The sequence below is a fragment of the Polypterus senegalus genome, chromosome 11, assembly GCF_016835505.1.
Source record: "Polypterus senegalus isolate Bchr_013 chromosome 11, ASM1683550v1, whole genome shotgun sequence".
Lineage (NCBI taxonomy): Eukaryota > Metazoa > Chordata > Cladistia > Polypteriformes > Polypteridae > Polypterus > Polypterus senegalus.
Window position 1 is genome coordinate 153,274,648 of NC_053164.1, and position 24,842 is coordinate 153,299,489.

At 39.0% G+C, this 24,842-nt stretch overlaps 1 protein-coding gene across 1 annotated transcript in view; it reads left to right on the forward strand.

The window, feature by feature from the left end:
• Window positions 1-4,554: 4,554 nt before the first annotated feature.
• mtpn (myotrophin) overlaps window positions 4,555-24,842 on the forward strand; it is a 31,032-nt gene continuing 10,744 nt past the window's right edge. Inside the window, exon 1 of the mRNA XM_039769948.1 lies at window positions 4,555-4,851. Coding sequence (XP_039625882.1) covers window positions 4,783-4,851 — 69 coding nt within the window. The 5' untranslated portion in view covers window positions 4,555-4,782. The remainder of the gene's footprint in view (window positions 4,852-24,842) is intronic.

Genomic DNA, 24,842 nt, shown 5'->3' on the forward strand with positions numbered 1-24,842 from the left:
GTTTTCAGGGCGTCAGACCTGACACCCAGAGGTCAGTATGAGGTCCACGGAGAAGACAAGGAATTGATCCCAGCAGCAGGTTCCTGCGGCCAGCGTTTTGCATTTATGCGAGCACCAGCTGTGGTGACGGCTGCCACTTCACATTCACAACGTGCTACTTTAAGTCCCCCTGTGACCTCCAAATTATTTCAGAGGTAGGGTGTGTCTGCTCTCTTGAATATTTTTTTATATATAAATTATAGAACAGGCAAAATATAAAGGAACATAATTCTCTGGACGAGCATGGATAGTTGAATTGTTAAGAATAGCAAAGTTGTGCTATTAGAATTGACCCAGGTAGCAAACAATCACAGAATGGATTTGTGGCCTGCACCCTTTTACAAGAAATGTAAAATTATAATGTTTTGTTTTACAGATCAGTGCACCTTGCAGATGTGGTTGGTGGGAGGTTGATTTCCAACAGAATGGTAGTTGTACAATTCCTAGAGTTTGAGGCTACGCTTCAGGGGATAGTAAGAAAAGTTCAAGATGCCATTGGCAATTACAACCCATTTTGACAGATGCACAGGGCAATGCAATTGTATCTCTAAATGTGTGTCAGAGAGTCGACAGCCCAAGATTTGCTCAGCACAAAACTTTGTAACATTTCTCGCAGAAAACCCTCTCGCTTCTCCGTGTTCATATGACAGAGATTCAGATATCATTTTCAATGACAGGCCTTGTTTTGCTGTCTCTAAAATCACATCTGAGTACTGCTCAAATGTCATGATGATGGTCCAGTCTACACACCAGTGACCACTGCTTGCTGCAAGGGCTCATTATCTGACCAGGTTCTTGACCTACAAAAACGTCTGGTTCAGACAAAATAAATAAAGATCGTTTTCTCGTTCTCATTTCTTGCATTGTTCTTTTCTGATGTGCGAAATTGTTTTGCGTTTTTCATTTTTCTTTTTTAAGTTGAAAATAAGTGTCTCTTTTCTTTAATGATATTTTTTAAAACAAAATTTCAACTACCAAAAAGTACACAAACCAATCACTGTTTTGTAATTTCATTTTCAAAGTCTACACACAAAAATGCTGCAGAAATGAAAATGAAATACACCCATTTGCAAATTCATTATCAAAGTCTGCATACAAGAAAATGCAAAAATGAAAATGAAAAACCCCTATTTGCAATTTTGTTTTCATCCTGAATGACAATGAAGCTGTAAAAATGATAAGTAAAATGCATTTCCACTTTGCATTTTCATTTTCAAGTTCTCAACATGCAAACAGCATGGGTAAATAGGTGGGGCTTTGTTCCGTGATTTCCCACAGTTGTTTGTCATTCCTAGCTGTAGAGCCACTTCGATCAATAGAATACTTCTCAGTCCTACTGTGTTTAATTCATGTGATTTTGATCTTTTCTTCCCCAAACTGCGAGCTTCACAGTGAAACCATCTTACAAAATCCGAAGATCACGCATAATTGTAGTTCTAAAATAATCAATGTGCAATTTAATTACAATATTTAATGTGCCAGAAATGAGCTATTATGTTATAACTTATTTATTTTTGTAGTATTATAGCGTAGCATCAGCACAGAGTACAGCAATGGTTGGATTCACTGCTCATTCATTACATGTCTCTTTGAAGTGGCTTGCTATCCTGAAAGGGAATGCTTGCGTTTTGCTGTTCCAGGTTGAAAAGCCCGTGCAACTGTGCAGAGTTTTTAGGTATTCCTGCTATTTGCGATACATTGTCAGCTTTGTCTTTTGGTGACTCATCCCTAGTTAAAGTAACGTGTCCTGTGCCATTACATAGCCCTCCCTTTAAAGTCACTGTCCCCAATGGCCACTTTCAACTCCTTGCAACAGTGCACAAACTCGACGAAACGGCTGGGTGGTCTTCTCTCCCGCTTCGGTCATGCAGCTAGTGTTGAGGGCACATTGGCAGAGTTTGGGAGTGCTGCTCTGTCAGATGGCGCAGCAAGGTAAGCTGTAGACAAGCGGGCGAACCTCCTGGTGTGGAGATGCAGATGTACCGGTTTCTTTGCTGTTTTCATTTACTAAACTGGTGCTGCAAACTGCGTTCCAGGACTAGAACTCAGCTTTGAGGTTCCCCCGTCCAACGCTGCTCACAATGCTTCTGTGATCCGCCTTGTGCTTTGCTTGCACATTTTTACCACCGGCCCTATTTCTCATGGGTCACTTGGGGTCAGTGGCAGCTTGATCTGACACACTTTTTTCCACATTCATGAACCTAAAGCTCTGCTCATGTCTGTGCACCCAGAAAATTGGACTTTAGCAGATGGAGAAGTGGTGGTTGAGCTGCCCAGTTGTCAGTCTCTCAGCTGTCTCCATCCCTGTACTGCTGCTGCAAATGCCACTTCAGGTTACAGATCTGAGCCTCAAGGCTCTACAGCACCTCTGCTAAAGAGCCATTACGGTACATGGCATCAACGGTACAACATAATACTACAAAAATACAAAGTGTCCCATTTTCACTTCAGTGAAAATAAGTGTAAACTATAACTTAATAAAGGCTAATTTCTGTTATGTTAAATACAGTGGAACCTCGGGTCATGAACGTCTCGGACCACATACAAATCGGGTTACGACCAAAAAGTTTGCCGAATTTTTGCATCTGTTCACGACCACACACTCGGGTGACGAACAAGCCAGTTTTCCTTCCGGTTCGTATGCACCGATGATTTCCGCACGTGTTCAGTCTCTCCCTGTGCATTCCCTGTGCAACGAGCGAGAGTGAGAGAGAGAGAGAGCCCGAGAAGGCAGTAAAAGAATGCACCGGGCTTGTTTTTAAAGAGACTGCAAGGTTAGTTTTCTCTGTTCAAGGTTTTCTCAGTTTTATTCAATGTTTTTACATTTAGTTTACTATTACACTGTGCATTCTATGGTATAGTTAACTATTTCTGTACTTAAAAATCTTTAAAAAAAATATATTTACATACAGCTTGTATGGTCCGGAACGGATTAATTGTATTAACATACAATCCTATGGGGGAAATTACTTCGGGTCATGACCAAATCGGGTTGCGACCAAAATTTTGGAACGAATTACGGTCGTGACCCGAGGTTCCACTGTACTGTAATTAAATAGCACATTAATTTCTTCAGAACTCCAATTATGCGGAGTCTTTGGAATTTCTGAGACAGTTTTGCTGTGAAGCTCACTGTATGGGGGTAAAAAGATCAAAATCATATCAGTTAAACAGTCAAAGTAACAAGTATTCTATTGATCGAAGTGGCTGTACAGCTACGGACAAAAAATTGTGAAAAACTGCTAAGCCCCGCCCATTGTCCCTTACTATTTGCATGTTGAGAACTTGAAACTGAAAATGCATAGTGGAAAATGAAAATTCAATGAGCAGCAGGTGGTGATATTGCTTATTTGTGCTTTACTTTTCATTTTTGAAGCTTCATTGCAGTTCAGGCAAATGGGGGTATTTCACTTTCATTTTAATTTTTGCAGCATTTTTGAAAACAGACTTTGAAAATGCAAGACAGAGATTGCATTTTCATTTCATATTTTTCATTTTTGCAGAAAATACCTCCCATACTGAACTATATATGTTTTGTAAATGAAACTTATTTGGACGTTATTCTTTATATTCTATAATGGACCACTCCATTGCATATAATAAAAAACAAAAAAATAACAAATAGGTGTATATTAGGAAATATTAAGAGACACGCACACACAAAAACTATTTATAATATCTAGTTAAAACATCTCAAATATAACTTTTGAGAAGTGGTGTAAATAAGGAAATATCACCCTTAGTTTTACTTAATAAGCGTTCAGTACTTCAATTTAAGACCAAAGAATGGTGGTACTTTAAAACTATTCAGTTTATAGGAGTAAAAAAAAAAAAAGATTGAGAATCCCTAGTCTAAGGATTTCCTGCTCTTCTTCTAACTGGGAGTAAGTGCAAGATGCAATTTAATCGGTCATGAAACTGAGAGGAATACAATATATCTTTTTTTCCTGCATGAGTTTATAAAACTGCATTTGAAGGCAATACACGTATTCACCTATCACTTAAAAACACTGGTTAAATATTTACATTTGAGTTGGATGTTTTAAAAATTACCACCTGTTGCCCTTCAATTTGTACAGTTTTACTAAACAAAATTCGTAGTCTACACTAGAAAATTATAATGAAAAAATGCCTTTTTATTTAACGCACAGAAGGGCTGCGTCTGCTAAGCGACGGCAGGCGCAATGTAAAAGTTAATTAACAACTTCTATAAACATGACAGGAAAATCATTTTACTATTCTTTAAAAATGGTTTCTAAGTTTAATGAAGTATTATGTTTTAACAGTTTATTGTATTACATAATGTAAATATCCCCAAGAGTAAAAGGTACCCGTCTACTTATAAGACTGTTAACAAACGGATCAAGACATTAAAAATTAAAACGTTACTCAATTATGCAACGGCAGTTTACGACGCCATTTTTGTAGAGAACCGCGAGCTTCACCTTAACTACAGCAGCAGTCTCATCGTCGCCATATTTGCAAAGCAGTATAAAAGGGAAAAGCAATAACTTCCGGGAACGTGAGCGGAAAACGTCTTTTTCAATCGTTTGAAAGGCGTATCCCAGAAGCGTTACTGAAGAAGTTTTTTTTTTTTTCCTCTTCTTCAATTTATTAACTTTGAAAGGTTTGCAGAATTTGTTTTTAGCATTTGGCAAATTCGAAACATTTGTTTTTAGCGTGACGATCTGATAAGACGGCATAACAAAGAATCTGACTCTAAAGCAAGGAAGAGACGTAAGCATGGACAAGGACCTTGTGTGGGCCCTGAAAAATGGAGACCTGGATGCCGTTAAAGATCTCCTTGCAAAGGTAACACAAAGTGATTGTCTTACATTTGCAGTGTTAATCTGTGGATTCAAAGACAATTTCAGTTAACATTTAATCCAAGCATACCACTTTAAAGAAGGAAAGAGGAACGAAAACGTTAGATGAATTCTGCTTTTAGTTACAATATTACACGGTACATTATAAAAGTAGTACATCTTTAAAGTAATTATTAGCATTGTATTGTCTTGTTGATTGATGTTTGGTAAGGTTGCATCACCACATATTTAATTGGCTAACGAGAAATGCTTTTACCTGCAGAAAACTATTTCGACCCTGGTTGTCAGTATGGTTTTAAATGAAGTGCTATATTGTGGCAGCCAATGCCGGCGTCCATACGACCAGAACTGGCCCAGTGGTTGCAGGGCTGTGATTCAGATTCCCGGCGATGGCCCGGTACAGTATAGATTTCAGTTCAATTTTTTTCGGAAAGAAGCTGACCAGGTGCTTCGGAATTTGGAGTGCATTTTTATGGGTGTTACGGCAAGACGTGAGTTGCTTTATAGAAAAAAGGTAAACACTGCACTTGTAATGCATCTGTGATTTATAGTAGTGTTGACTAAGTTGCACTTGGTTGGAGAATTATCCACTTTGCAATATGTATGTATTCAGCAATGGACTGACACCCCGTCCCCGGTTAGTTCGTGCTTTGTGCGTTCTTAATAAATAGACAGATTGCGATAACAGAAAAAATCTCGCCAAGTATTTGTGCCGATGCTAACGTCTTTTATTATTGCTTTTAATGAGAATTCTCTTCCCATTGTGTATTATGCCGTTCATTTTGTGACTGTACAGAAATACAGTTCTTCAGTCACTAAATAACTGTCAACACGTTTTGTATGTTCTTTTAACACTTTTTTTTTTCTTGCGTTACCTGTGTTTAAATAGCCAATGAATGAGCACAAGTAAGGGTTATGTTACGCAGAATTAGAATTTACCATACTGTTAATTGAATTTCATGGCTTGGAGCGTTTATGTGTTGTCATTGTCATAGCTCAAAGCCGATGAACCATGATGTGTGTTGGTTTTTTTTTTTTCTTTCTGAAGTTAATGGCATCAATAAGCAGAAAATGTATCTTGTGTTTTAAATTGTTTCTCAAAAATGTACATTGAAATTTACTGGAGTTCATTCCATTTTTTTGTTTTTAGAGGAAACTTAAGTTACATGATTGAACTGTTATATTGCTAATTTATTATTAATGTGCATACAGTCATTTGACAATTTTTTTTTTTTTCCCCCAAAGTGTTTGCACTGCTCACTATTACAATCTGTAGATTAATAGGTTTGAATATGAGATCAGTAAGTGTTTATCGACGAGGACAATTGCACACCTCATGTGTTGCATACCTTTGTTCTGAATGTTGCAGGTTTTATATCCCACATATTTCCATTATGGAGTGGGGTACTTCTACAGACGGACAAAATTTTAAGACGTGTGTGTGTGTATAGCATATACTATACGCCCTTCTCTGTTTGTACATCATACTTTTTCAGCACCATAAGGAAAAAACATCGATAACAAACTTAAGTGAGGTACAGTTCTTATTCATTTTTGTAATTTATTCCCTATACTTGGTTTTGTAGTACATTTAGAATTTTAAATGATGCAGTTTTCACACATACACTTAAAAAAAAAAAAAAACTGTTCAGATTTGTTATTTGAAATATGTTCTGTTGTTGGACTCTTCAGTTTAATATTACACTGTTTTTAAGGCAACAAAACCCTGAAAGAATAAACTTTTTTTCTGCGCTGAAACCTGAACAACTTTGGGAATGGTGGTATTCAAATGTACCATTCTAACAAATAAAGTTCTATACCAGCATTCTGAAAAATTTGGTAAAGTTGCAACTTGGATAATATTACTAGTGTTTCTTTGCACTACTTTTATTGAAAAGTACGGTATCTTTAGGAATGTGGCTTGATGTCGGCATGCTGCTTCTACACATACACCGCTGTGTCTGTGTAGCTGGCAGTAAACCACATGACCGTCTAGCTAAGCTTTGTTACATACTCTCTAGTTTGGTTTACAAAAAGAGAGATGTAATCTGTTTATGGTGCTTGGTGTCCCCAAATTGTAGATGAACAGGGAAGTCCAAGTAAGCTATGACCTTACCATATTATGCTTTGTATATAAGGCAAGTGAAAATGGGGAACTTGAAGATATAGCAGCGCCCATTTGCCAACAGTGTTGCAAGGCTCATCTTGCCAAAGAATTTAAAAGTTGAGTTTTTGCCAAACATTTATCCCTTGGCCTTCCTGTTGGCTTCCAGGAGTTCAGAGCTCAACTGCTGTGAAATGTTTGCAGTAAAAAGTTTTATTTTATTTCGGTAGTTTAACAAATGCAGCATTTAAACACAACGTAAGTTCACAAAAGTTTAGCAAAGTGTTTTTTTATTTTAATTTGTTGTAATATAAAGCATCATGCCAAATTAAATTAATCACCATTGTAGTCTATGAATGGCAGACAGTTTAATGAGCATTTCACTAATAATATTTATATGCCCCAAATGTGTATATATTATGTGCTGGTTTTATTCAGTCCTGGTGCCTGTGGGGCCTTTAATCCAGCTTTGTTTCTTTCTCTTTCTTTTATGGACTCCGTCATTAATTAGGTAAGTTGTCATTTCCTTGTGTTACTACAGAAATTGCAAACTGGTTATTGGGGCTTTGTATTGGCACTAATGGCCCAATTCAAATAGATTTTGATTCACAGTGTCCCATTTAGATTCAGTTCAATATCTTTTTTTACCTTGATTCAATTAGAGTGCAGTAATGTTTGAAGTGCTGGCTTTTTTTTGGAGAGATTACTTAACCATGCATTGAGAACATAAAAATGTGGTGAATTGCAAAAAAATAATAAACACTTAATAAAATTCACATTTACTCACTTAACTAAATCAAATAACACACTTGTGACAGCACAGCAGTGCATGGGATCCAAAAGTTTAACATGTTCAAAAAAAGTTTCCAAAACCTAAGTTCTTCATATGAGAAAACCATCATTATAAATTGTAATGATCACTCCTTGGACAAACAGTTTTGTGCAGGAAAAGTAGTTAATCTATGTGTTCTGGCAGGAGGAAACTTCTGTGTAAGGTAAGAATATGAAGACCACTCTCAGCAGGAATACTGGTCCTGGGTACGCCAAGATAGTGTTTTGCTTTTCCGAACGAAAGGGTACACTCCGCCTCTTCCTCCTCATGCATTCTCCACTAGTTCAGTAGATATTGAAACTGCAACAGATTTCAGATCTCTGTGTATCTTCACTGCGCCATGAACCCTAACTACAGTAGTCCTTTTTTTGCACCTGGAGGCCCTGGTGCATAAGCTGCTGCAAGGAGATCTTCCAGTACGGAGGAAACCTTTTACTTTTTTTGGTGGCGTAGGGGCAGCATTGCCTACTTTGGCCAGACTAACTTGGATGATCTGTTATACAGATGAAATCCCTCAGATTCTTGCTGATAAGAGATGAAATTTATAAAGTAAAAACAAATGATGTGCTTGAGAACAGGAGGGAAGTCCCAAGCGTCATTTGCTCCATTATAGTTCCATTTGAATGCAATTTAAGACAGTTTTTTGTCTGTTATTGCATTAAGTGTCAAAGACAAATTTCAGTAACACTGCTTGAATATGTGTACAAAAGTGACTTCATAATATTTATAAGCATTGAATTGCATTTAAGAAGTATACTTGATTAGTAATGAACAGTAACCATCAGTATTTTGCAAGATGTGTAACAAAATTACTTTAAAGAAAAGAAATAATCTTTACAGCACTGTTTCAGAATAAATTTAACAAATGTGTATCATCACATTAGAGTCCACCCATAATATGGGGATTTCCTTGTTTTAATACAATGCAAAGGCTTCTACCACATAACATCAACATCAGATGTTGGCAAAGTTGGTCCTGCAGGTTTTTGTTCCAGCCCAGATGCTTAATTAGAAACCAGTTCTTTCCAATCTCAAATCTTATTTAATTGTATGGCTTGTTAGTTTGCAATTTTAATTTCACTAGTCTTAATGTGTTTGCCTAAACAATATATACCTCAACTTCAAGTCTCCATGAATTGCACAATTGAGATCTTTAATGGTTGCTGAGTCACAGGTACCAACATGCAGTTCCTCTGAAAGCTGAGCCTTCAAATACGCAATGACAGATAGTCTAGAATCCCTCTTCGGACATATCTAGCGTGGCTACTTTCATTTTCCATAGTGCCTTAACGTTTTCTGCCATTATGTCTGCTTTTGTAAGAGTGCAGAGATCATTTTCATTCTTGCACACCTCTGGTGAAAGTACAACTGCCGTCTCCAATGCGCTCATCATCCATTCACCAGTTATAGCATGTCTTAATGTGAAATCAGCAGTGTCAAATCAGGGGGAGCGTGAATGTGACTGGGAGAATAAAAGTACCCTAAATTTACACCGGCTTTTTCAGACTCAAATGTATGTTATTGTGTAACAGTAATAAGAGCAGCTCGCTATTCAAAACAGCTGCTCAAAATCAAACCAGTGACCTTTTGATTACCAGTCAGCAGTTCTTACTGCTGCACCAACAAAGCTATTGTGTTAGCATTGTACCCTAAATGGATTTCTTTTTCTATGGTTATATTCTTTAATAAAAGCACACTTGTTTTGCTATACATCCTACCTTTTGTGAAAGTGTATTTAATATTTGGAGTTTAGTCTTCACATTGTACACCATGTACATTTTGCCAATTATTACTAAAATATGAAACTTTAGTTATGTGTTCAACAATGATTTCTGCCTTGCACTTCATCCTACAATTTACACAGATCGTTGCAGACATGGAACACACATGAAATGTATGTTGTCCAAGTGACTGTATACAGTGGGTACGGAAAGTATTCAGACCCCCTTCAATTTTTCACTCTGTTATATTTCAGCCATTTGCTAAAATCATTTAAATTTTTTCCCTCATTAATGTACACACAGCACCCCATATTGACAGACAAAAAATAATTTTTGAAATTGTTGCAGATTTATTAAAGAAACTTAAATATCACATGGTCTTAACTATTCAGACCCTTGGCTGTGACACTCCTATTTAACTCGGGTGCTTTCCATTTCTTCTGATCATCCTTGAGATCACCTTCATTTGAGTCCAGCTGTGTTTGATTATACTGATTGGACTTGATTAGGAAAGCCACACACCTGTCTAAGACCTTACAACTCACAATGCATGTCGGAGTAAATGAGAATCATGAGGTCAAAGAAACTGCCTGAAGAGCTCAAAGACAGAATTGTGGCAAGGCACTGATCTGGCCAAGGTTACAAAAAAATTTCTGCTGCACTTAAGGTTCCCAAGAGCACAGTGGCCTCCATAATCTTTAAATGGAAGATGTTTGGGATGACCAGAACCCTTCCTAGAGGTGGCCATCCGGCCAAGCTGAGCTACCGGGGGAGAAGAGCCTTGGTGAGAGAGGTAAAGAAGAACCCAAAGATCACTTTGGCTGAGCTCCAGAGATGCATTCAGGAGATGGGAGAAAGTTGTAGAAAGTCAACCATCACTGCAGCCCTCCACCAGTCACAGCTTTTTGGCAGAATGGCCTGTCAGAAGCCTCTCCTCAGTGCAAGACGCATGAGAGCCTGCATGGATTTTGCTAAGACACCTGAAGGACTCTGAGATGGTGAGAAATAAGATTCTCTGGTTTGAGACCAAGAAAACTTTTTGGCCTTTATTCTAAGCGGTATGTGTGGAGACAACCAGGCACTGCTCATCACTTGTCCAATACAGTCCCCACAGTGAAGCATGGCGGTGGCAGCATCATGCTGTGGGGGTGTTTTTCAGCTGCAGGGACGGGACGACTGGTTGCAATCGAGGGAAAGATGAATGCGGCCAAGTACAGGGATATCCTGGACAAAAACCTTCTCCAGTGTGCTAAGGACCTCAGACTGGGCCGAAGGTTTACCTTCCAACAAGACAATGACCCTAAGCACACAGCTAAAATAATGGAGTGGCTTCACAACAACTCTGACTGTTCTTGAATGGCCCAGCCAGAGCCCTGATTTAAACCCAATTGAGCATCTCCGGAGAGACCTAAAAATGGCTGTCCACCAACGTTTACCATCCAACCTGACAGAACTGGAGAGGAGCTGCATGGAGGAATGGCAAAGGATCCCCAAATCCAGGTGTGAAAAACTTGTTGCTGCTTTCCCAAGAAGACTCATGGCTGTATTAGGTCAAAAGGGTGCTTCTACTAAATACGGAGCAAAGGGTCTGAATACTTGGGACCATGTGATATTTCAGTTTTTCTTTTTTAATAAATCTGCAACAATTTCAAAGACGTTTTTTGTCTGTCAATATGGGGTGCTGTGTGTACATTAATGAGGGAAAAAATTTCATTTAAATGATTTTAGCAAATGGCTGCACTATAACACAGAGTGAAAAATTGAAGGGGGTCTGAATACTTTCCGTACCCACTGTATTTACCCTGTACAACTCCAGGCACCACACACACAAAGAGCTTTGTCTTGAGCTTTTTGCCTGAGATGAGCTGCGGTAGTGTGGGAATGGGATAGCAAGCTGCTTCCTACTTGTGCTGTGTTTCCTGAAGAGGCATTAGCTCTCTTGGAAATGTGATGCATTCAGTTAGGATGCTTTCAATGGTGCAAGGATTCATACCAAACCTCTTCAGCTGCCTTAGGTAAAAAGTACCACTTTTCCAGTATAAACAATTCATGAGAGTTCTTAAATGATATGTACACAGAGAAATTTTAAACTGCTGTCTTTACTGTAGGACAAATTTTGGTGATAGGGGAGTGTACATCCTTGCTTCCTGAAGTCTGCAGTTATCTCTTTGCTCTTGGTCTCTGTGAGGGAGAGGTAGTTGTCCTAGGTTATGTTTTCCTGTCTATATAGTCTCATCACCATTGTCTGATATGCAAATTTCATAATGTTAGACCTTTTCATAGCTATGCTGTCATGAGTGTAGAGAGATTTAGAAAGGACAGTACATATCCCTTCCTAAATGAAAGATTGAGTGTGGACTGTTTTTGGCTTTATTTAATCATGTATAGTGAAAATATTGATTATAAGTGACTTTTTTTCATTCATTATTTCATAGTTGCCTACTGAAGACAGACCGCAATTAACATCTGCGGAAACAATGTTCCGTATTGTTGGTAACCGCATCAAGACAGGGTTTGTTGAGGTAAAAAGGATAAGCAAGTGTGAGATGGAGGGGAAAGAAAGCAGTTAACAACTGGGTACCAACATTCATTGGTGTTGCTTGTTGTGGTAATATGGGGTCTTTTAAAAGTATGTATCCATATCATGAGTCATGTTTTCTGAATAGAATTTCAGAGCTGTAAAAGCATGGGCAGTTTAGCGATTTAAGAAAAGTAAGAACAAGTGGAGTGTGGTATGCATACAGATGAAGTGGTTAAAGATTTTAAAACCATGCCTTTTGGCAATGGGCGTAACGCTTGTTAAATTGACTAGTGTTGCATTTATCTCTCGATGTCTTGAGGTGTACAGTTTGAGAACCATTGCTGTTGACAGCTGCCCCCCCTGCAGAGGGGAAGTTCTGCTTGAGGCTAACATCTGATGGGTTAAGCCGATTGCCTCATGTATTCAATGTTTAAAAAGATTTTTATTAATGTTTGATATGAAACTTGTGTGTGACCACTGTTGATCCAGCATTTCTGATTTCTGTCTGTATGAAAGTGTGTTTCTCCCTAACTGAGCTGGTTCTAGGAAGCGTCAACACAACCCAATACGTGACCTAAATTAATCTCTGGCATGCATGGTTACACACTGGTTAGCACTGCTGCTTCACATCTTGGGTTATATTTTTGGCCAAAATTGGTTCATCATAGTTGGCAGGTGCTTCCTTAGCCCCATTTAAAAGACCATTGCACCATGATAATCCACTCAAAGCTGGTGTGGTGTGTTGCCTGTCTGTCTTTCTCCTTCCCCAATGAATGAGTTCAGTGAAATTGCCAACATTTCTGCAGTTTTGCCAAACTTTACAAATTCAGAAGGGGTTGCCTCTCACTATTAACTAGCTAATGTTGACTTCATATACTAATGCAAAGAATGTGTCAAATGTCTGTCAGAAAATCATGTCCAGTTGTGACATGATTTGAAAAGTGTGTTCTAAGAGTTTGTGTTAATTTTAAAATATCTTGAATTATCTTGGTAATACGTTTTTTACATGCACCTGCCAAAATAAACTGGGTAGCTTAGGAGGGTTACATCATTCATTTGGGGAAATTTTCACTCTTGGTCACAGACACAGTTCAAGACCTCGTTAATATATAGTGTTTTTGTTATCTCGTAGGCAGATGCTCTTAAAATTGGAAGCTGTGTAGGACTCCTGCCATTTAGTTTTAATTTTTACAATGCTAGCTTACTACGCTGAGCCCAAGTTGTGCTTAGACACGGTGTCAACTAACTTACTATTCAAGTGTACATGAATTGCTGTTTTGTTCATGTGCTGTGCAAATTCAGATGTTCTCTCTCTCTCTCTCTCTCTCTCTCTCTCTCTCTCTCTCTCTCTCTCTCTCTCTGATGTATGAATTAACTAGCCAACTAATAAGAATTTCTTTCCCACAGTTTATTTTTGAAGAGCGTGTTTGTAACCAGCAAACGTAACCAGTGGCATGCACAGTAATTCAAAGCCACCTCAGTATGTGTTGTAACTAGGGATGTCTCTTATATTACTGTAGATTCCAATATCGGTAAAATTGATACTCTGGACCACCGCACAAAAAAAATCCCGTTCAACTTCTTAACAGTGACTTGACTATTCAAGTGAGCATAATTGTGGCTTTTCTGTATTAAAATATAAAATGTATGAATACTACCAATAAACACTCAAAATAGTGGCATATTAAGTACAGTAATCCCTCCTCGATCGCGGGGGTTGCGTTCCAGAACCCCCCGCGATAGACGAAAATCCGCGAAGTAGAAACCATATGTTTGTGTAGTTATTTTTATATATTTTAAGCCCTTATAAACTCTCCCACACTGTTAACATTATTAGAGCCCTCTAGACATAATATAACACCCTTTAGTCAAAAGTTTAAACTGTCCTCCATGACAAGACAGAGATGACGGTTCTTTCTCACAATTAAAAGAATGCAAATAGATCATCTCTTCAGGAGCAGAGAATTTCAGAGGGAGAGAGCGCTCGCAAAGAAAAGCAAACAATCAAAAAATCAATACGTGTGCTTTTAAATATGCCGAGCACCGCAATAAAGCGGCATTTTTTTAGAGGAGCGTCAGTATCTTTTAAGCAAACAACCCCTCCGTCAGGTGCAGAGAATGTCAGAGGGTGAGAGAGAGGCAGAGACAAGCAAACAATCAAGCTCCGCGAGGGATGCATATCTTCTAGCATTGAGGAGTTTTAGTTAATATGTAATACATGCTCTGATTGGGTAGCTTCTAAGCCATCCGCCAATAGCGTCCCTTGTATGAAATCAACAGGGCAAACAAACTGAGGAAGCGTGTAGCATAAATTAAAAGACCCACTGTCTGCAGAAATCCGCGAACCAGCGAAAAATCTGTGATATATATTTAGATGTGCTTGCATTTAAAAACCGCGAAAGTCAAAGCGCGATATAGCGAGGGATTACTGTAGTTGCCTTTTTATTTAAGTAAACTGGCATTGGCATTAAGAAATATGAAAATGCTTCCCATGGGTTGAATTTTAAATGTGTGATACACATGGGGATTCCTAATTGTAACAGTAATGGGGGTGCGGGTGGGGGTTTAATGAACTGGGGGAGATTCTAGAATAGGGTTTATCAAGAACCTTATCTCTTACCATTTGCACATTTATTTCCTGACATTTTCTCTCTAACTGAAAAATACTGCTTAAAATCAATACTAAAAATACAGAATTTAACAAACTGTATAGATAAATGTAATTATTGTATGGTCAGAGAAAGTTAAGTTTATGTACATTTGTAAATTCTGTTATCAGGATTTTAAATTTAGCACGGGATCACAGGTATGCCTCACTAATTTACTGCAAATTTGAATCTTTAATGCATTCATTTCATTGACCTATTTGGTAAGCAATGTCTCTTGCTTGCTGCAAGAATATTCAATTTGTGTTTTTTTTTTATTTATTTAAAAAGGTGTTTTAAGTTTCATTAACCTTGAACACATAGGTATAGTTGCTGTTGATTGTACCATGGAGCTGCAGTGTTTGACTACTGCTGTGTACTTGCGCAGCTCCACTGAACAGGTGATTGCCAAAGTCTGGGTACAAGATGCCCTTTCTTTAAAATGTGCTTTAGTAAAAACTTGCTTGATCTTTAAGGTGAAGGCTTGACTTGTATTGTTTACTGAATTAGTGTTTCAGTTCTTTCCTTATTTGACAAACTGACAGCTGCCCCTGTGACTAAACCATGACACTTTTAGATGTTTTAAAGAAATGACCATGGTGGACTGAATGCATTTAAAAGTTAAAGAAAATAGTGAAATATATGACGCACAGAAAAAATGAACAATGCTCAAAGATAGCTTTCAAGAAAATCAGCTGTAAAGTCGGCTGCCACATCTGTAATGGATTATCCAGCAGAAAAATTAGGACTTTGTTTGGGCACCTTTTCCCTGTGATAAAACAGTTCAGTTCACCTTTTACTTTCTGTGCGGGTCTTTTTAAACAATGTCTTTTGGTTTTGGCACAAATTCCTGGTAATCTCAAAGCAAATGTGTTAACTGCCTATCAAGAAAGTCATGCTTATATTCTTTCTAAAACCCATTTACTCAAATTCAGAGAAGTGGGAATCAAGAGCCTGTTCTGGCAGTACTGGGTACAATGTTTCTGGTGTGTTTTAGCTGGTGGATCAGACTTGGTGAAATAGTGGTCTAATGTGACTTTCCTTTTCCTATGCATTTAAAATTTTTTCGGAAATGCGAGACGACCTTGTCGTCCGTCATGTTTATCACTCTGTTCATAACCGCTTTGTCAGGGTGGTTCTTTTAAAAAAATCCTGGCACTCGTTCCATTTTTCCATGATGAATTTTATCGCATTACTTTTTATAACCGTCCTTTCCTCTTCCCCGGAGGACTGCTCCTGCTGAAGTTCAGAGTTCCTCCGTCAGCTCTTCCTTGTGATCCAGGACCAGCTCCTCGATGTCCTCATTGCCCATGGACACAATCTCGTCCACAACAGGAGGCTCAAAGCTTTCTAAAACCTGTTCAGGAACGCATTCAGGCCGACATCAATGTGCGGTGTGTGACGTCTTCCCAGGCCTTATCAATGAGGCAGATGCAATGAACGATTATTAAAATAGTTCTACCAGAACTCTTTCAGGGTCGAAGACGTCTCCTCGGTCACATTGAAACACCTGGTGAATAGTCCTTTGGTGTACAGTTTCTTGAAATTTTGAAATAACCTGCTGGTCCATGGGCTGCAGAAGAGGAGTAGTGTTGGGTGGGAGGAACATGACCTTAATAGTCGTACTCCTCGACCATATTGTCAACCAAATTTGGAGGGTGTGCCGGTTCATTGTCCATCAGAAGAAGGCATTTTTTTTTAGGGAGGTTATTCTCTTCGCGATATCGCTTCACGGCGGGAGCAAAAGCCTCGTGCAGCCATTCCAAAAACAACGTCCTTGTGACCCACCCCTTCGTGTTTGCCTTCCACATCACAGGCAGTCTGGCTTTGTTTACATTGTGCTGCTTGAAATTGGTAAATGAGTAGCAGCTTGATTTTTACTTCACCACTAGCATTCACACACAGCAAAGCGGTTAACCTGTCCTTCATTGGTTTATGGCCGGGCATAGCCTTCTCTTCTCCAGTAAAGTAGGTCCTCTTCCAGAACAATCCAGTCTCGTCACAGTTGAAGACTTGTTGCGGGATGTAGCCTTTGTCCTTCACTAATTTTGTGAAATTTTTCATGAATTCTTTCGCAGCTTCATTGTCAGAACTAGCCGCCTCTCCATGCCTTACCACACTATGAATGCCACTTCTTTTGCGAAACTTTTCAAACCATCCTCTACTGGCTTTAAATTCCTCACTTTCGGCACTCGTAGAAGGATAGTTTTGCAGCAAATTGCCATGAATCTTCCTGGCTTTCTCGCATAACATTGCCTCACTTACACTAGCCTCTGCAAGTTGCTTCTTGTTCAGCCACACTAGCAACAGTTTTTCCACCTCTTCCAGCACTTGAGGCCTCTGCCTGATTAACGCTGTAACTCATTTTGCAACATCCGCTGCTTTAATAGATTCTTTCTGCTTTAGAATAGTCGAAATCATAGATTTTGACTTCTTGTACTCGGCAGCAAGATCGTAAACATGAACGCCACGCTCAAACTTTTCAATAATTTTCTTTCTTCGATTTCAATTTTCTTCAAAACTTTCGTCTCGCCACTCTTCCCTTGCTTAGAAGCCATGGTTAACTGCAAAAGCACATGAAATGCTGTAGAGCACAAAGATCACAGGTAAAGCATGCATGTCTGACTGAGAATAATGCAACACATGCGGAAATCATTGGCATGCACAAACCAAAAGGGAAACTGGCTTGTTCGTATACCGAGTGTGGTCGTGAACCAAGGCAAAAGTTTGGCGAACTTTTTGGTCGTGAACCGAGTTGTACGTGTACCGAGACGTTCGTGAACTGAGGTTCCACTGTACAAGGGATGGAAAAATTCATTAAAACTATTTTAAAAATAGGGAATCTAGCCAATATCGGTAATGACAAACGCAAAAGCACTTGTATTTGTAGTGTATGCCATATTGGTGCATCTCATTAAATTAGAATATCATCAGTTTCAGTAATCCAGTTCAAAAAGTTACTCATATTTATATAGATTCATTACACAGAGTGATTATATTACAAGCTTTTTTTCATTTCATTTTGCTGATTATGGCCTACAGTTGACAACTCAAAATTCAGTATCTCAGAAAATTAGAATTTCATAAGTTTTTTTTTTTTTTTTATTTAAATACAGAAATATCGTCCTACTGAAAAGTGTGTCCGTGTGCACACTCAATGCTTGGTCATGGCTCCTTTTGGCATGCATTAAAGCATCAGTGTGGCGTTGCATGGAAGTGATCAGCCTGTGGCACTGCTGAGTTATGGAAGCTCGGGATACTTTGATAGCGGCCTTCAGCTCGTCTGCATTGTTGGGTCTGGTGTCTCCTCTTCCTCTTGACAATACCCCATAGATTCTTTGTGGGGTTTAGGCCAGGCGAGTTTGCTGGCCAGTCAAGCACAGTGCTACCATGGTCATTAAACCAGGTATTTGCACTTTTGGCAGTGTGAGCAAGTCCTAAGTCCTGCTTGAAAATAAAATCGTCATTTCCATGAAGCTTGTCATCACAGGGAAGCATGAAATGCTATAAAATTTCCTGGTAGACAGCTATGCTGACTTTGAACTTGATAAAACACAGTGGACCAACACCAGCAGATGACATGATTCCCCAAATCATCACTGACTGTGGAAACTTTACACTGGACCTCAAGCAACTTGAATTCTGTGCCTCTCCACTCTTCCTCGAGACTCTGGAACCTTGATTTCCAAATGAAATGCAAAATTTACTTTCATCTGAAAAGAGGACTTTGGTGCTCTGAGTCCGTGGTGTGTGGGTTGGTGGGGGGCTTGCAAAGTAGCTTGCAAGCTACTTTTAAAATGACCAGGTCGAAATGATCTACCTACTTTAAAAATTATACATACATAATGTATGTTGTCGTACCTTGGATAACTGAATAACCTTTATGGCATAATAAAAATTTATGGTCACTACAGTATTTGGATTTAAAAATCTTCATGTGGGGGGGAAAAGGCTGACTCGCATAAATAAGTAGAGCTGAATAATGCAGTCCAGGAGGTAGCACACTTGTTATGCTTAATGATCGAGTGACTTGCCCGGAACGATGCTTCGGTGTGTCTGCCTTTGCTTTTGAATTCAGCCGAGTGAAAAATGACGGCTGTCCAATTATCTACGATTTTAGTTCCCTCTTTCTTTCTCTCTCGGATTGCTTTACGGAAGGAAGTCCGTTTTCGTAGTTTTTATGAACAGTTTGAAAGTGCCTTTCCACATTTTCCTCCTTTGGAATAGCAATGATTGACAGATCAAACACACTTCGATTGTGAGAAAAAATCCTCTTCCAATTCCACATCCAGCCCATACCCTCCCCAAACATTTTTTTTTTTTTAAATCCCTTCTTTAGTCAATATAAATTGTAAGGCTAACTAGATCACACCCGGAGTTTTGCAGTGGCTCACGCGCTTGATCGTGCTTGCAGGATGACCAGTATGTTAGAAGAAAAGAGATCTCGGACTGGCTGCCCTATATGTCAATCAAGTGGCAAATGCCATAGGGAGGATATATGATAGACTAACATTTAAAAAAAAAAAAAATGTATTTATTTTATTTTTTTTTTTTAATGCAGAGCGATCGACACATTGGGCACCCCTGTAATAAAGTGTATGTCACTCTCTCTTTGCATAAAACAAACACACCTTGACAGTCCATGCATTCACTGTCTTGTGTAACCTAGGATAGACTACTGAGCATGTGCAAATGAAGCTCCTATGTGGAGAAACTGTCTCTACCCTACCCCATGGCCCGCAGACAGGATAGTTCAGATGTGTTATGTGGTTAAGATTTCAGGCCCACCCATAAAATGTTATGTAATGTTTGTGTAGTTAGATGTGAGCACCTTGGAGTTCTCCCCCGATCTCTCAGTTTAGATGGTTGGCGTGCTCGAGGAAGAGCCCTGGTGGTTTCGAACTTGTTCCACTTACGGATGATGGAGGCCGCGTTGCTCATTGGGACCTTCAAAGCAGCAGAAATTTTTATGTAACCTTCCCCAGATTTGCGCCTCGAGACAGTCCTGTCTCGGAGGTCTACAGACAGTTCCTTTTGACTTCATGTCAGAGCACAAACCAAGCATGAACTGTCAACTGTGGGACCTTATATAGACAGGTGTGTGCCTTTCCAAATCGTGTCCAATCAACTGAATTTACCACAGGTGGACTCCAATTAGCTGCAGAAACATCTCGAGCATGATCAGGGGAAACGGGATGCACCTGAGCTCAATTTTGAGCTTCATGGCAAAGGCTGTGAATACTTATGTACTGTACATCTGATTTCTCAGTTTTGAAACTGTATCCTCTAGGCCAGTGTGCGAACAGCCCCTCCTGCTCACACCCCCTCCATCAGAAGCAGAGAATGTCAGAGAGAGAGAGAGAGAGAGAGAGAGAGAGAGAGAGAGAGAGAGAGAGAGAGAAGCAAATAATCAAAAATCAGTAGGTGCCGTTTGGGCTTTAAAGTATGCGAAGCATCACGCGGGAAGCATATCGTATTTGAGGAGTTTTATTTAATACATAATACGTGCTCTGATTGGGCAGCTTCTCGGCCATCCACCAATAGCGTCCCTTGTATGAAATCAACTGGGCAAACCAAGTGAGGAAGCATGTACCATAAATTAAAAGACCTATTGTCCACAGAAATCTGCGAACCAGCGAAAAATCTGTGATATACATTTAGATCTGCTTGCATATAAAATCCACGATGGAGTGAAGCCACAAAAGTTGAAGTGCGATACAGCGAGGGATCACTAATTCTTATTTACGTTTTTCTCTTAAATAAAAAAAAAAAAAAAAACATAAATTTATACCAGAAAGCAAACTAGTATCATTTGGTACACCGATACTGGGGACAGGGGGTAGAGACACTAAAACTGTAATGGTTTTTGCACCATTGGCATATAACTGGTACCAAAAATTCATTTGTCATCTATACTTGCAATATATTTACATTCTAAGTGCTTCTACTCCTTGTGCCTTTTACTTGTGTTTTTGTAAATGGTTTATGGCTAAGCCTATGTGAAATGTTTAGTAGAGCACATTTAAAAGGAAGTGTTGTAAATTGTTCCCTATGTTTAGATGGCATCGGGGTGTGGTGTTTTTGTGTGTGTTTTAATTCTGCATCACTGTTTGCTTTAACATTTTGTGTTCTTGAAGAGGATAATTAGAATTTTATTCTATTATAATCACAAGTCCTCTTGTGATCTGTAAAATGCACGAAATAGCTGAAATGTGGTACTCCTCAAGCAGATGGGAGGAAATTTACTTTACAGTGTCACTGCCATGTACTTAGTTTCTATTTATGGTGTTGCTGTTTGTGTGCCACTGCAGCCATAATACCATTATGTCTATGTAAACTCTGCAAGTAAAAAATAAATACTTGCACAATAGTGAAATGTTAGGACAACATTCTAACTTTACCAGTTAAGTAAAACATATGCTAAAGTAATGTTAAAAATCTCAATAATACAAAGGATTAATCTCCTGTTGGTGTTCTCTTGGACTGAAACCCACAAAAAATAAACTGTTCTAAAATATAAGCAAATGTACTTTTTGTACATGGTTTTTAATTTCCCCCAAGCCAAGTTGTACCTTGCTGTATCATTACATTCAAAAGTATCCAACGCAAGCAATGCATTGATGTGTATGAGTCTGCATTGCTTGTGGTAGGCTTTATCACCAATAGTAATGGTGCCCTACCTTTTTAAACTTGCAATCTTTTCATTGCAAGAAAAATAATTAAATTGTCCTTGGTTGTAACAGACCATTTGTAACTAAAGAAATGTCCATGTGATTTAAAGCATCGGCTTCGTGAATTCCACAAAGGAATGCTTTTGTTCTGACTGATTCTCAGAAGTTGGGCTTTTAGTGCTGATTAAACAACAAAGTATACTTTCAGACAGATTGCTGTTTTAAGCAGTGCTGCATCAGCTACAGGTAGATGCAAGTCTCATATATGACACAGACTGTAAAAGATTAACTCTCTATGCAATATGTATACTTACACTCATGAGGCTTCTTTCATTATAGATCATTCTGGGAGTGCAGATAGCACTGATGGAGAAACCTGTGAATGTTTAATTTCAAGGAAAGAAGTCAAGCAAGTGAAAATGTTTAAATTGACTTTTCCAGATGTGTTTGTGCAAATGGGGACCCAGTTTTCTATGCTTTTTATTTCAAGAAATGCCTTAATTAGATACAAAATGTTTGCAGAGCTGTTGTAAAGGAGTAAAAGATGATTAAGAACATCATCATTGCTATGTATCAGGAAAGAAAATAGATGGCTAGTTTTTTTTTTTTTTGTTTTTGTTTTTGTTTTTTTAAATTAAATACAATGCATTCACCCACTTTGAAAGTATAATCTTCCTCCTTCTCAGAGCAATTTCCAGGCCTTCCTGAACCGCTAAAATGGTGTCTTGTTGTATAAAAATATGAATTCTGAAAGCATTCTGGCCTTTACCTAGTATATGAAAATATAGATACCTCATGAAAATTAAGCCATTTACAGAAGCTCAAGAAATGTAGCAATCAACCACAACAACACTCCCTCAGATGCACACAAAGAATTACAAAAGAGAAGAAAACTTCAGAATGATAGTGATGTTTTATAAAGGAATATTGTTATGAATATTAAGGGTCAGTTGCACTTGACATATTTGAATAATTCATTGACTGGAAGTACTTGGTATTGTTACCTCAAAGAGAAGATGTGTAACAATGTTCATAGTGGCTATTAGGTTTGCCTTCATTCACTCCTCTGCTACTACCTCTTTCATATAGAGAGAATGTTCCAAAACTGAGCCTGCCACCTTTATCAGCTAGTGGACTTAGTTGTACACTCTTGAAATGTTATCCGCTATAGTGTAGAAAATCGAGCTAGCTATAACAGAGCTATAAAATGTGTAAATGTCTCTACCTTCATTAGAGTGCAGTCTCCTAAGGAAGTGTGTTTGCCCTTTCTTGTATAGCTCATCTGTGTTACTAGACCAGTCTAGATTGCCACTGATGTAGACACCCATGTGCTTAATGCCATCTCCAAAGCCATTCCCTGAATAGTGACTGGGCATAGAGGCTCCTTGGCATGGCAAAAGTCAATTTTTTGGCTGAAATTTGCAACCTAAACTTAGTAGAATCAAGTCCCATACTATTTTCTGACCCCTTTGTCAGTACTCCTGATTAGTGCACATCTGAGAGCTTTCTCCAAGTGACATGACCTGTAATTTATAGAAAGGTGTACAGGGTAAACAAAAGAACCCCCATGTATTAATCAGATGCTTATTTTCACTTTTTGTTGCTTGCAACCCAATTTAATAATCTATACACCTTTTATTAAGGTGGATTTCTTTTAGCTCCGAGCACGCTGTTTAGCATTGCCACTTTATAGACCCAACATAATTGACTGAAATCCAGCACCCAATTTCTCTGTGTTCTCCCTGCATCTGTTTTTCTTCTGGGTACTCTGCTTTGGTTAAATGGTCCCAGTGTCCAATGTGAGCATGGGTATGTGCACAATTCGACCCGGTCACCCTATCCAGGCCCTTTTTCTGCAATGTGCCCAGTATTGCCATGCCAGTATAGGCTCTTGCTCCCTGCTCCTCTGAATTGGATTTGACTATACTTACTTTGTCATTGAACACATTTGCTTTTCTAAATGTACATTTCAAACAGACCATTAAGTGAATATAAGTGGTATCCTAGGAAATGTGATGCCGCCCCACCCCCCAAATATAGCATCAGCTACCCACTGGCAATTATGATTAATTTGACCTTCTCCACTTCACTTTAAGCCCTTCTAGGATAACACCAAACACAGCTGTTAATGGGTTTGAATTAATTGTGTCAAAGTCTGTGATAGGCATTCATATATTTTTTTTTTTTCTTTTAACAGCAATCTTAATATTTGTTAATCAAAATAGAATTCCACCCAAGCAAGTCAGTAGAGCTATAAATGAAGTCTGGTCAGTTGCTACTACTTCGGTCATCAATAGTGGAGAAATGTAAAGATGGCAGTGCAGGGCTATGATGTTCACAGATAACAGCACTGAAAAGGTTTGAGGTTCTATTGTCACATAGGGTATTCAGTGGGCAGCTGACTGGCAGAAAGCATGCTGACATTGAAGGTTATAATTGAAAGTGCATGTACAGGTAGATGAGTACTCTGTGACACCCTTTTCCCGTAAGTGGCAACCGCAAACCTAATAATAAATTTGGACCTTCCAAGAAGGATGGTCAAATGACCAAAGCCTGGAGCTGGTGTGGTGTGTGTTGGGCTGCATTTCTTTTGCTGTGGTCAATTTTTGACACCCTCCAACAAACCATAACTGGGTGCAAGACTGCACTTGCCCAGGGAAGATAGAAATGGCACCACTATAAGGTCCTGTGAACACTGGCAGGAGAGAAGGAACAATAGAGCCACAAGAGACCCATCTCATCAATCCAGTTCATCTGGAAAGGGGAGAAGCCTCTACCTTTCAGGAAAACCAAAAAGAGCCACCTTCAGATGACACAATCATGGGAGGAGAGGGTTGATGTGGGTGGGAAATTTTTTCCCACAGATCGTCTAGACAGCCTTGAAGCCTGATGTGGTTTGAGGAGGCAACTAGAATAATCCTGATTAAAGTAGCAGTCCCATGGGAACACTGTTGCTAAGAGGCTTTACAAAGGAAAGTCCTCAAGCTCTGATCCAAAAAATGCATGGACCAAGGGTGGCAGGCCTGGTTGTTACTCGTTGAGATTGGCTGCAGGTCGGTCTTGGCATAGTGTGTGTTTGTGTGGAAACTGCTCACGGCTCTTGGACTAGTGGAAAGAGATGAAGACAGTTCACAGGTTTGGGGAAGCAGTGGAAAGAGCCTCTTGTTGGCTTTGGAACAGGCGAGAAGTGTTGAGCAGAAAACAAGAAAAAGATGAGCAGTGACTGTCAGTATTGACCAGACACCTGAATGACTGCATGGTTCAGAGTGAATATGTCTGAAGAAAACTGGACCCATCTGATGACCACTTCTTTTGGTAGAACGCTTCAGCCATGAGGGAGTGACCTAAGCATATCGGTATGCAAATCTATTTAATAATGAACAAAATAATTTTCAGATATTACACCAATACATAAATAAATTTATGGGATGTTAACCTAGAAATTTGGTAAACGTTTATATGGAAATCTGAACTTACTGCCAA